Source organism: Scaptodrosophila lebanonensis, unplaced genomic scaffold (genome assembly GCF_003285725.1).
Source record: "Scaptodrosophila lebanonensis strain 11010-0011.00,11010-0021.00 unplaced genomic scaffold, SlebRS2 tig00000098-arrow-pilon, whole genome shotgun sequence".
Taxonomy (NCBI): Eukaryota; Metazoa; Arthropoda; class Insecta; order Diptera; family Drosophilidae; genus Scaptodrosophila; species Scaptodrosophila lebanonensis.
Window position 1 is genome coordinate 2,575,622 of NW_022060568.1, and position 14,810 is coordinate 2,590,431.

The 14,810-nt window shown below is 38.7% G+C and overlaps 1 protein-coding gene across 1 annotated transcript in view; it reads left to right on the plus strand.

Annotated features, from left to right (window-relative positions):
• Window positions 1–14,810, plus strand: part of LOC115627822 (protein pangolin, isoforms A/H/I/S-like) — a 59,323-nt gene that overhangs the window by 21,965 nt on the left and 22,548 nt on the right. The window contains exon 5 of the mRNA XM_030523656.1: window positions 11,512–11,623. Within this exon, the coding sequence (XP_030379516.1) occupies window positions 11,512–11,623 (112 nt within the window). The remainder of the gene's footprint in view (window positions 1–11,511; window positions 11,624–14,810) is intronic.

The window sequence follows — 14,810 nt, forward strand, 5'->3', positions numbered from 1 at the left end:
ACTTGCTTCAGACAACAATAACAAAGAAAGGTTAAGTACAAAACTACCAGCAAACATCTTAAACCAAAAAGCCAACATGACAGCAAAAGCGTTCGACTACACAATGCTTGATGTTGGGGTTGGGGTCGGAGTCGGAGCTGGGACCGGTGTTGGTGTTGGTGCTGGTGCTGGTGCTGGGGCAGGAAGAGATGTCAAGCACAACTTCCTCTCTTGGTCAGTTGTGTCATACACATAAACTAACATTGTATCTAGATATACATACATAATTTTCTGATATATTTTTATATTCATTATTCAAGTAATGCATACATTTATGGGAAATACTTGAAAACTCAAAAATGAAATTGAAAAGCATAAAAAATGCATTTTAGCAAATCATTTTTATGCACATTTTTCTTTTTAAGATCTATCCTGGCACGTTTCATCGAAACATTGTTTCCTGGGCATATATGGATTTAAATAGGGATAATTATATGTAATTTTCTATGAATTTTGTAGAAGTTGCTTGCACTCGGAAAAACATCTTGTTGAATATTTCAGCATTAGTTTTCTATTTTTCATTTATCGCTTCATTTATGGCAAAACCCCCTTTTAATATGGTCAGCGTACAAGAAGGAAGCAAGTTTCGACATGCAATATGCATTCTCGAACCAACTCCCATATCCTTTTGTTTCACCAACAACTTTTAAGAGCTAAACATTTTATTACATTTGTAGAATGCTGTTAATATTAACAGCTCGACACAAAGTCTTCCAACTCCCTTTACAGGGACAAATTAGTTGGAAGGCACAGTTTGTTAAATTGCCGCCTGTTTCTCTTTATGGTAATACTGTTAAACTAATGAACTAAATAGGCCTGCTAAATATCAAATGGTACATCAACTACATGCAATGCGTAGACTACTTTGCATAACTATCATGTTTTGAATGAAATTGTTCAAATAACTATGTGAACCCACCAAAGGCAATTGCGGTTCCCATTTGCGATGAAAACTTTCCTTTCACGTGACGACTTCTATATAGTAAATGACAAACTCCGAAAGAATCCGTAAACTACTACTTTAATATAATTTTCATCGATTTTGGTAATAAAAACCAGTTATTATAATAGAAGTGATTTATGGCAACTAGGTATATAAAATAATTATAATTATATGTTCTTGCTAATTATTATGGTTTGAAGACTTGCTTTTACAATTAAAAAGTTCATATGAACGAACGAATAGAGGGAAATGATTCTATGGAATCATTATACGTGTATATGTATACAGGGGACTTCCATGCCTCCTACGGACTCAAATTTTTTTTTAAATTATAATAATACGCCATTCATAGTAACTCTGTGATCGATAGACATGAATATCTCTGTTTAATTTAAGGTAAACAACATGTAGTTGGAGTGGCATCGGTCATGAATGCAAACTTGCATTTTGTAGTGTGTATTGATAAGGGGTGCAAATTAGTAGAACAACATGGCGTATGAGTAATGCATTTATTGCAAAGCGAGAGATTTTTTAGGTCTGTGAATGCCATTCTCAGTAGTATTTGTAAAATGCATGCATATGTACATGCGTACAAAATAAAGCAGAGATATGAAACCTGAAGCTCAACTTTTTCTCAATTTTTTTTTTTTAATATTACGTATACGTAATGTTGAACTGAAGAATTTTGAATTTGTTGCAAGCAATCGTAACATTTAGAACTGTATGGAATTTAAGAGAAAAACTGTGTGGAGCTAGTCCGAATGAACCAAAACTGTCCTCTGCCAGACAAATCAGACAAGCATTAAGCCCTTATTAGCTACTCCATAAATTTATCCTTTTAGCAAACACAGACAACTTAAGTACTTGCCCAAACTTGGTCACATTAACTCGATTGAAGCTAACTTGTTTAACATTGGACAGATTTTGTGCGTCACGAAACATCTTTTCACAAAATTGCTTTTATTTTTGTTCTGAAAAGTTAGTATGTGCGTTGCATGTGCGTGTGTGTGTGTGTTTGTTGGATGGTTGGTTGATTGCGGTAATCAGTTCAATGAAAAATTCTTGTGTGTTAATAACGGCAAAATGAGAAATATTTTCTAATTGTGTGGTCCGGTCGAGCATCGTGCCATATGGGAGCTCTCGAGCTCTGACAACCACGGCCCGATTGAGTTCAAAGTTAACATGTGATGCGAATTAAAACTTGAATGTGGATTGCGAAATGATTTCTATGATTCGCACGTCGCAAGCGCAAGCACACCAACGCACACACACACACACACACATTTATATACATACACACACACACACACATACATACATACATATACATACACACGCCTACATCTGCATGAATATACTTGGGCCAAATCGATTTTTTGTGCTTGTACGTGAAGGAAATGATGAAGCACGAAGTAGGAGGGAAAATGTAATTTGTGGAAGAATATTTTCGAATCTTTATTTTCCCTTTTTTTTACTTTGGGTGTGTGTGTATATGTATAGTATGTGTGTGTGTGTGGTTGTTTTTTTTTTTTGTCGCTGTAAAAAGTATTTCAATTTAAATCCCTTTAATCAACGTCTACAGCACAGGCGGCAGCGGAGTGGCAGTGGCAGTGGCAGCGGAGCAGCAGCAGCAGCAGAGAAGCGGGCACCCCATTGTACAGGCCGCGCTTTGCTCCACCCTCCTTTGTCGGTCCTCGGTCGGTTGTCCTGTTATGGTACTTTCATGCCTTTTCGTTGTGCGCACACACACACACACACACACACGCACAGGCAGAGCAGCTATCTCGCTTGCTCCCCTTACACAGAGTCATGTAAACGTACTCAAATACGCACTCACACACAAATGTATACACACACACAGACACACACTAACACACATACACTGACTTACGAGCGGTATTCGTGGCATTCCGAATGCAGGAAGCAATCTAAAAAGCCAACGCCAACCGACTACACTACAACAACAACCAACCAACCACCCAAAGTACTGAGTGCTGACGTTTTTTTCCCTGCTTTTTTGCTTTTTTTGATGAGAGACCAAAACCAACCCCCAAATCTTTCGCTGCATTTGGTTCAATTTAAACAATGGCGTCCAATTCCATTTTTACATCTAAGCAAATTCTTGAGACGTTATGTGTTCCACTCACTCCTCCAACCTGCCCGGGTAACAGCAAAAACAACAACAACAACAGCAGCCGCAGCAGCAACAGCCACCGCGTGGTTGTTGCTGATGGGAGAGGAGTAACGGGAAGCTTTTATTCTTTTTGGTGGGGATGGGGGTGGGAGGGAGGGTGTTCTTTGTCAATGCCTAGAGAGTTTACTTGATTTTGGGAAACAGAAACCGCGTGGCTTCTCCCCGGTTTTTTCTTCCTCTTCTGCTATTCCTCATTTTCTTCGAGGTCTGTGCCAGAAACGAGTAAACTGAAAACTTTGGCAAATTTTCAACTTCAACTTCCAGTCCATAAGGAGTTTTTGGGGTGATGTAAAAATTTAAGCAAAATATACATATGGAGCTATACTGTATACTGTTGTATGCATATACATACATATATGCAAATATACGTATAAACATTGGTGCCATGTGTGTGTTCATATATGTGTGCTTATATAGTATGTGTGTGTGTGCTTGGAAGCATCAAGAAGCAGGAACCAGAAGCCAAGTCGACTACGAAATGCCTTTTAAAAGAGCCAAGAACAACAATCTCTTAACGGATTGTCAGCGGCCGAATTAAAATTTATAGGCCATTAGTTTTCAAATCAGTTCACTTTCATATTTGATAAATATTTACAATGCTAATGGATTTAACTAAATCATTTTTGAATGGAGATATCGGTATAGGATAACTATCATTTTACAGCGTCTTAAATAACATAAATATGTTGATTTGTTTACTTAAAATAATATGCATTTGTTGGAACCAATTAAAAATAATAGTTTTGCATAATTGCATTCGATTTAAGCAAAATTTAAGTCGAAGAATTAATCAAACAAGATGAAACAATGACTTTTTTTGGGACTTTTGAAAAATGGGCATATTGGTGAATGGATTTTAATGTTGATTACATATCGGCTGTAGGAACCCAAATGAAGTCGAAATGAATCTAAAGTACAATTAATGTTGGTGAGAGGATTCTAATAGAGATTGCTGTCGATTGAAGTGGAAATAAGACATCAGTACGGATGGTTTTATATAAACAATGCTATTTGTTACATAAGGAGTGGCTAAGGAAATGAACAAAAGCATTGTCGCAAAACTCTTCTCAAATAGTTATGCCCATAATGGGCGGGCTGTATGGGTGGTGGTGGGGGTTGTGCATGGTATACAAATTTAAATGGTGATAATACAAATTGCTCCATTGGGTAAACCGTACAGGCGCATTCATAAGTATTTATACACTTACAGACATTTTATAAGCACACTTACATACAGACATATCGAAATTGTGCGAGCTAGAGATACACAGCTACAGCGTCTAATACGTTCATTTGTATGTACAAGTATGTATGTATGTGTATGTGTGTGTGTGTGTATGTGTATGCATGTATTTATGTATGTTTGTAGTCGAAATATATCGGCCATACACGGCCGTATGTGAGTCTACGTACGATTAGTTTAAAACAGCAAAACGACAAACGCATATGGCGCAAGCGAGTCATGGTGGGTCGAGACGTCGATGGTAGTCTGCGGGGCTGAGGCCGTGGCCGGGGGGCCGTTGCCGGAGCTGTACAAGCAACAGCAGCAGCAGCAACAGCAACAACAACAACAGCAGCAGCGTTGGCGGCACTTTTTGTATTCGTTTAACGGCGGCTACATCAAAGGCATTTTTTCGGTTTCGCTGACTCGCTTGGCACTGCCGCGCTGCTCGTTGTTATTATTATTATTGTTTGTTGTTGCTGTTGTTGTTTTATTCATCAAGCCACAACAAGTACGGCGACGGACGACAACATCAGCGATAACTTTAACACATACATAGACACACACACACACAAACATGCATAAATATAGGAGAGCGCGTGCATATTTATATAGAAACATACATACAAACAATCGCACATATCTTCATATAAACATGCAAACAAATGTACAAGTATGTACATATATATGTACATTTGTGTGTATTTGTGAGCCTGCATGTAACGCATAACCAATAATATCTATTTGTAATAAGTAGAACGACAATTGTTTAAAATGGGAGTAAAATCGCCTAATCCTAAAACCATACATATAAGTAGTATATGTATATGTACATGCATACATGCATACATACATATGTGTCCTGCATTGGTGTCGTTATCATACAAAAATGTCCTATCATCACTTTCATGTGCATACATATACATATGAACATATACATACATACATGCATATGTCTGAAGAAAAGCTTAGTCTCATCATACTCATATGCTGATACAATACGGTTCCTTTTTTTTTTTTATAATTCCTTTTTACTTCACTTGGGAGCTTAGGGCTTCTACAAGCGCTTTTTTTCCGTTCTTTTGCATCTCCAAATTTTTCTCGAAGAAGAAGCAGAAGAAGAAGTTTTAATCTGTATAAAAATACTCTATATATCATTTTGTTTGAAGCTCTGTACTCGAAGCGTAAACTGGCCGAAAAGGGTGTATTAGACGCTCCTTTCATAGGTCGGACAAATCGCCTGTCTGCATGTATGAACATCGATATTTTGTTGCTCATACTTCGCATGTACATTTCCCTTGTAGATGCGTAAATCACCAAATCAGCTCATTAAAATCATAAATTTAGACCCATCATTTTATATGCTAGATGCCATAAAATTGCTCTATAAGTCAAACAGGCCAATAATTTGCACGGAAAACTATTAAATTATTCAAGTATGAGTTATTTTACTTTCCAAAGCCTAGTTGTAATATACGACAAATTTGTATGCAAATTATTTGCATAAGGGACCGTAGTTAAACTATTATATTCATTACAATATCATAACCAAAATTGCTATTTTCATTTTTGTGCAAATCATTTGCATGTCCGACCTTAGCTTTAAGTTGTAATTAGCACGTGGGAAAATGAACATAAGAATGAACATTAATGAGGATGAAAAGTTATAAGTCTGAGTTAAAATTGGATTTGTATGTTTGAGAAACTCTATCGACACTACTAGAAAGGCTATGGAATTGTTAGGAAATAATTAACTGAGTCTTATGAGGGACCATACCACCTAATTAGTACGAGGAGAATACAATCTTTCATTTACAACGATGCACTAACTGGCTAATAATCTTATAAGTTCTCATTATTTAACGGCTTTAGTAAATAAAAATTGTCAATTAGAAACTATATAACGTTATTTTTGTAACGTCTATTAACATTTCCTCTTGACAGCATTTATATAATGTCGAATATTGCTAGTTTTTTAATGACGCTATTTTCATTATTTTTGTTTTCCTTTGCGAGCTATTTTTATACGTTTTTGTCCATTCGTCTTAATCCCCCTAAATTGAATTATATTTGCTTAAGTGTTTCAGCTATTACGTGTTTTCTCCGAAGAATTTGCATTCTAATCTCGACTATAAATAAAAAAAACAAAATTTCTCCCATTGCAGAAACATTTTTGATTATTTTAAGCTTCTTTTTTTTAAGCTAAAATTTAAATATAAGCAATTTCTCCGATTAGCGGCGAAAGAAATTCCCACACTATATCGATATCGTTATTAGATATTGTTGTAAAATTGATAGGTTTCCAATTTATTTATTTATTTGTTTATTGTTTTCGCTCATGAAGTTACTCTCATAGCGGGCTCTTTTTGCTTTGCTTTGCTTGTTGGCAGTAATCTCTGGCGAGTTAATAAACAATAAACAAATAAATGTACATACATATATACGAGTAGTAAATGCGCGTTAGGTCGTTTTTATCTGTAGAACAGATAGGGTGAGAGAGAGAGAGAGATAGAGAGAGAGGCGGGAGTTGGCATTATATTATCGCTTGGTGTGTTGTCCAGCATACGAGTACGAGTATCAAAAATCTTTCAGGCAAGTAAGTGGCGGCCACAATAACGATCATCATGTTCAGCCAACCTCAACAGCGCATCACACACCAAAACAACGTGGCACATGCCCCAAGGAGGGAGAGGGGGCACAGCTAAATGGCAGCCGAACCATCAGTCAGTCAGTCAGTCCGTCAGTAAGTCAGTTAGGCAGTCAGTCAAGTCTTCAGCGGTCCGCATCTCAAGCTGGACGAGCGTAAATTTACCAGCGTATATAATTTAAATTCAATTTACATTGCCACTGCCCTCTGCTCTGCGCTGTTCACCTCACACCACCACACCACACCCCACCTCACCTCACCCCACCACCCTCCGTTCTTCGTTCTCAGTTCGCAGTTCTCCTCTGCACCCGAACCCGACTTGTTCTCGCGTTCATTCACCGGCAATTGCCACCCAATTTGGAGTAGTAAGTAAGCCCTTAATGGTGAAGGCGCACATTGCACGGTGCAGTCCGCTGTTTGCAGTGCAGCGCAGCGCAGTGCAGTGCAGTGTAGTGTAGTGTAGTGCAGTGCGGCCAGAGTAGTGTTGTATAATTAAACAATATCAAATATTAATGCCGCACTGCAGAGGCAGCAGCGCAGCAGCTCGGCAGCACTGCAGCACGGCATCGCGGCAGCACAGTAGCCGCTCAGAATGCTGAACAGAATGAAATGCTTCTTAAAACTTTGAAGCGTACGGAATCAGAAGTGCATAGTTTTGTTTTATTTTTATTTTCCTTCTTTTTGTTTTGTTTTGTTATATGCTACATATACATATTTATTATTTATATTTAATGGCAATGTGTAACCGAGCGTCCTTGAACGCTGCCAAGTTTTGTAGTTGGGCGGCTCCTGCGGCCGTTGCCGTTCTCATTGCCGCAGTCGCTGCCGCTGGTTTTGGGCTGCTCTGTGGCGAGGACCCACTGTTTATGGCGTGCCTCGTTGCCGCGTTGGCAACGTCTGTTCTAGTCGTTAGTTGATGTTGGCAGAGGTAGCAGAAGAGGTTCAAAGTAGTGGTAGAGGCTGTGGGGTCACAGAATGGCAACGAAAGGCAAAGTTTAATGCCCTGACTGCGCTGTTGATGCAAAGTTCGCCACCCTTGCCCCGCGCCTCACCGCCCCTACCGTTCCTGCCTCTGCGTATGCTTATTGTGGAGTATTCCCCACAACTAAACACTTACACTCTTATGCGTCACACACTATACACACACACACACACACACATTTTTATATACCTATATGGTAGCGTGTCTGTTTATATATTTTTTGAGAACGCAACGAAGCGATAACAAGTCGCTGTCGGTCGTTGAGGCTGACGCTTTATTTTGAAGTCTTTTTTTTTTTTGCGAATTTGGATAACAACATTCAATGCGATTGAGGGCGATGTTCTTTAGAGGCTCATTACCCTTAAATATAGGCTTTATCTTTTATATACTCGTATGTATAGTATATATATTGCGATCATTATTTCCGAGATTGATTGATCAGATTGAATGGTGATTCCGAGTGCATATCTCAAGTAAAGGACCTATAATTAGAATTACGATTGATAGGAATGGTGTGAAATATTTGTATGCTACCTTTTAGACTTTTATTAATCAGAAGAAAGCTCCGACTTCTTTATGATGGTCAGATTGATTTTCAAAACTATAGCAAAGTGCTCGTAACACTAGAATCTCGGAAAGTAAAGTAGTTAGAATACCTAAACTTATATTTTCTTAGACCCTAAGCTGGAAAAATTCGCGGTAATTCCCCCTCCACTTTACTGCTATTTCTGACTTTTCCCTAACTTCTTCACTTCTTGGAACTGTTTACAAAACATTTGACAATTGTATTCGGTTTTTCGTTATAATGAAAGAGCCCTGCAGCAGAGAAAGGACAAGGCTCTTTTGTGCCCCAAATTAATGTTCCCCCTAGAGGGACAAGAGAAGCTCCACCTCCCTTATGCCTCTTACTCCAATGTTCAGGCTCCGGTTGTTCGATTTTTTCGTTTGGTGGCTACCCAGAGACGCAAGTCCATCCTGAAAATATTCATATCATAACGTAGCTTGGTACTCATGAGCTATTTATATATACACGTATAAAGTGTGCCTCGCAATAATTTCAAGTTCTCTGAATATCGGTTTACTATTTCATAAAGCTGGAAAATTGGAAAGATCGTCGCAAGAACCAATTCAAGTATCAAGAACGTTGTTGCTTATTGAGATATCGTAAGCTAGTTGTGTCATTTAAAGCAATACGATGTATTTATAGACAAATCGGTGAACTATACCATATAGCTGCCATAGGAATAATTGGTACAACAACATTTATTTTAATTGAAAGGCTGCTGCGGAAAATGAAGATTCAGGCTGTCACGACTTTAACTTTCTGCTCACCTATGCTATTGGAATCTTATTTATTTTTTATTATTAGTATAAATTATAAAATCATTATTTAATTTAATTCAGTTTTGTGTTATTTTTATAATAATTTTGAAGTTTTTTAAAAATATTTTTGTTCTATTGTTTTGACTTAATATCATTAGTAGTCATATATTAATGAAAATTTTTTAAAAACTTGAATTCATTCCATTATTTGTAGTGTTAGGAGCAGCCCTCGATGATTCATATTTGTGAGGTTTTCAATAAAATTACTGCCAAACATACATACATATGTATATATGTATATTTTTGTTATTCATGAATATAATGATATAAGTTTTAGTACGATTTGTATGCAAAACAGAGAGAAAAAGGTGGAGTACTTCATTTTCGACCTAAATAAGTCTGCCTAGGTACTAGATGCCATTGGCTCTCTTGTGTTCCATCAATCCGGCATCATATGAATGCACGTTTTCATCGAGTATTTGATGAGGATGTGAGGGGCGCGTAGGCAGGGGGGGAGGGGGGTCTTTTTTTCTTCTCGCGCCTAGATCTTTCAACTGAGGCAGCGGTACGGCAGCGCCGCCGTAGCTTTTGGCAGTGGTTTTGAGTGCAAACCCCTTTATGTGCAGTATGTCGTATGTATGTGTCTGTTTCTCGCTTTTTTTTCCTTTTTTAATTTTGTGGACCAGCATTTGTATAAGTGTATGTGTGTGTGTGTGTATGTATTTGTGCGTTCTTGGTGGGGCGAGTCAAAGTCCCAGTCCCAGTTTTAGTCACAAGGGTGGGTAGCATTGGACCCGAGTGTATAGAAAGGCTTCGCACAAGCCTTTGCTCTTGTGCTTGTGATTGTGCTTGTGCTTGTGCTTGCGCCAGTTAAAGAAGCTTTTACTCCGTACAAATGTGAGGGTTCACTGCCGCTCTGCCAGTATTCTTATGTTTGTATTGGTATTGTGTGAGCGAATAAATGTGTGTGTGTGTGTGTGTGTGTGTGTATTCGCTTGTGTGTGTGTGTGTGTGTGTTTCTGCTATCGACTCTGGTGGTTGCAAGAATCCTGCATCCTTTGCCGCCCACCTTGCCCCATTCCATCATACTCCTTCCACCCTACACCACTCCACCACCCCACCACCCATCTCGCATCTCCCACCTCCCACATGCCACCTCCCATGGAAATCCACTCGGTACATTGCATCGAGCTCTCAATTTGCTTATTTGTGCTGCTCGGAGGCTACATTTGTTTGTCAGCAACGATGCCTGCTGCTGTCCATAGAATTTTTAAAGTCGCTTTAAAGAGTTTCCATCAGCCTGTATGGGATTGAAATGAACGAGAAAGAGAATTGCAATTATTTAATGGCCGTTATGGTTTAAGGAATTGTAATAGATTTCATGTTAACGAACAAATACACAAAATGCACTTGCAGCCTTCTCCAAAGTGTGTGCCTCTCTGTCTGTCTGTCTTTATTTATAACTCCTCTCCTTTCTATCCGAAGATCATGCAGATCATCATCTGTCTGATCCATATGGTGATGTTCCATCTGGATAGACAGCAATGGTTTTATGGATTTAAATTTAACTTTAGCTTTAAAGTCTGAAATTAGATTTTATGTTGTTATGTATTCTCCGAAATAGTGTCCCGTCCCGACCATATGCTGATTTATTTTAACGTGAATTCAGTAGCGCTGAAAATATTTAATGCTTAGCCTAAGGATACGAAATAAACCTCACGCTCTTTCAAATGCTGTTGGGCATGAATGGCATTTTAATTCAAAGAACAATGATGAATTAATTGAAAATGCGATAATGTTTGGTTTTTCAATTATAATTTTCAAAGAAATACATAAACCCCTACTCAGTTAAGTATTGTAGTTCTTGGAACAGCTTTTACGAGCAGAACTAACACTAAAACCTAACTCGCTAGATATATGTATATGCATTTGCTAGTAAGTTTTGCTCTGCCTCCATCAATATAGTATATAAATCTATAAATGGCAGAAAAACTGATTAGTTTAGCAGAATCGTAAACAAATGTTTGTCAAGTTTAATTGGCGCCTGTATGTTCATATATATTTGTATTGGTATTTCTATTGTTAGAGAGTATATTTATCAACTTTCAAAACTGTCTGTCAACAAACTTTAACCGTTCATTGTGTTGTTTTTTATTTGCAGGCAAATAAAATTGGACTACCTCCGTTCTTTTGTCATAATGGCGACCCTCTAACCACACCACCGCCAGCACATTGTGGCATACCTCCGTATCAGCTGGACCCAAAAGCTATTGGTAAGTTGCTAACCATGCCATTACAAACATTACAAAATGTCAACCTAAGCCATTCACGATGTGTGGATTCGCTTGAAAAGGGGGCTGCGAAGCGGAAAATTAAAATACAATACTTCTCAGTCTTATTACTTATAATCGCAGGATTAGACAACATCGTTTAAAAATGTGCGATTTATTATTTACATTATATTCTCGTATAATCTGTAGCAGTCTTTTTTCGAACTGCCCAGTTCCGGTTCTCATCTTGAGATCACGATTGGTCTTCCATACGAGTAGTCTTCTTATTCATGTCTCGGCTTCTTATTTATGTATAGTTGTACGTTATGGTAAAAATAAAAGTATAGTTGGCTCCGTTAGTTTATGTATTCTTGACCAGCACAAACAAATAAATCTATATAGACATGTTTGCCTTTCCGTCCATCCATATATCCGCATGGCCGTCCGTCTGTCTGTATGAACGCCTGGATTTTGTAAACGGCTGAACCCACATTGTCCAAACTTTCTGTATAGAGCAACACGAGTTTATCTCATTATGTTTAATTTTTATCATCTGCCTCTTTTTCCAATTTCATCCAAATCGGTTAATCCATGTAATCTTTAGAACTTGCACCTGCAGACACACCAGAAATTTGCCAAAAGCATGTTAGTTGAGTTACGAGTACGTATCTTTAGAGCTGCAGGACTTGTTTAGAGTTAGAATCCTTGAATTGGTACAAACTACACCTTATTTAATGTTTTTATAGAAAATAGAAACATGAATAGAATAGATTAATTTGGTAGACTAATTTGGTCATCACTTTTTTTACAACTGACAAACATAAGCCCTAACAGGAAGATACATCTCTAAGAATTTCGAAAATTATTAAAATAGATGGAAAGGGAGGAAGTGTGTATAGAAAGGAAACCCCTAATTTGTCCATTCTTGGATCTAGCAGAACACTGGGTACTAGGTTTGCTTTATTTAGATCTTTCTACGATGCTTGTGTTCATACAAACGAGTGGATGGACATGGCTATAACGATTCACGAAAATACATACACCTTATTCTGTTTTTACACGGTCTTTTTTACACGATTTTTGATTTGACACGGTTTGAAAATTAAAAATTTTAAATTTTATATAAGGTTGCACGACTTTATTCCATTTGGCTCGATTCAAAATAACATATGATCAATGTATTTTTTTTACACGGTTTTTCTTTTGCACGACTTTTTCTGGAACCAATCTACCGTGCAAAAACAGAATTAGGTGTACTACAATCTGTGTCTTTCTGCCACGCCTATTCCTGTGTGCTCCTAACTTTCGCACCAAATTAGTAAACAATTAGTGTACAACTTTTAAAATTACAATAATAATAATTGACGGCACAGACGCCAGGACGGCAGGAATTTATAATCAAAGCTGGAAATTTCAACTGACTGCTAAATAATAAAAGTCTCCTTTGTAGGTGATATTATGGTTTCAGTTTATTTTATTAAACTGTTTTGCTAAACATTAATATTATTTACGTAGCCTCCCATACGGCCTCATAAACATACATATATGTATAAGTTAGATATATATTTGAGCATAAATGAAATGGTTTTGCGTGCCCCATTCCTCTATTTGCATATGGGCGGAATGCTCTCTGTATTCGCATTGTACAAGTATTCGTATATTCGAATGACATCAAATGCAAATGTGAATGCATTCCCTTTCCAATCTCGCTTATCGCTAAACGACATGAACAATCTGGTAATTATTTGGCAATTGTGTGGAAAATTGCAATCATTGTCTCAAGTATTTCGTTCAATGAGCAAAAGCTGAATATATTTAGTTCTGTTCGAAATCCAAGAGACGACTCGAGCAACTAACTTGTTGCACAGCGCCTTAAAGGAGCGCTCAAGTTCTTGTACTACTTGCGAACAGACAAACAGACAGACAGGCCAACTGACAAACAGCAGAAGAACAACAAGAAACTGAACGACAACAAAACCTCAAGCTCAAGACGATGGATATCTCGACTGGGAAAGGGAGAAAGTCATAAAAATTTGCGTATACGAGAGCGCAATCGAAGGAGGAACATGCCGAGCCGGGCCGGGTCGGGTCGGGCCAGGCAAAGAATACGGAATAGAATGGAATACGGACGTGATTAATGCAAAATTGGTGCTACAAAAAAAAAAAAAGAAAAAATTGAAAAAAGACAGTTGACAGTTTGCTGGCGGGCTGGCGGGCTGGCGGGAGGTCGGGCAGCCAAGAACGAATCAACGGCATAGAAACCACCGATAATTGCGGTTTCCAGCTGATTCAGCAACAAGAGCCCAAGAAAGAATGAGACAAAAAAGAGAAAACAAACCAGACTGAGCCTTAAGAGCTGCTCGGCTTGGCTGGCTCAGCCCAGACCAGACCAGACCAGAGCAGCCTGGCACTCACCTAATTAGGACGTCGTTTGGACACGTGCCATCTCGCAATGGCAGCGCGACCAGCAAAAGCGCCTCCAGCGACCACTTCTCCATCTAGTGGATGTGGACGTGCCTGCCTGCATGCCCGCTCACATCCTTGATCCTGCCAAAGCATGATGCTTGTCAACACATGGCACTTGTTATGTGGAACGACCTTGCCACTATTGTCAAGTTTCAGATTTTGTGACTGTCAAGGCGCTCCCACACTCCCCCCCACACACACACACACACACACACACACACACACAGAACCACTTATGTGCATGTGGTCTCTATTAAGAGGCTATATCGCTAGCCATTGGCAATGGTTACAGGAGCAAACCCACTTGAATCAACTAAACAAACAATTAACCATCCAAGTAGGCAACGACCACAACCACGATGACTGCGGCTCCTGCCCAAGTAACCCAACCGCGAGCTATTGACTTTCTCACCCTTCGCTTCAAAGACGAAATTCAAACAAATTATGAAATAATAATTTCACATGATGCGATTTTATTCGTGTGCATTGTATACGCGTATATATGTACATATATATCCTTATTATAATGGCATTCATTCTTTCTGCCAAATTTCCCTCATCGTTTGTGCTCTCAGCTCAGCTCAGCTCAGTTCGGTTCGGTTCAGTTTTGTGTGTGTGTGGTGGTGTGGTGGTGTGGTGGTTGCGGCATTAAGGGCTATTCGGCCTGGGTTTGGGGTCGGTCGGTTTGTCTGTCGCTCTGTCTGTCGGTCCGTCCATCAGTCGG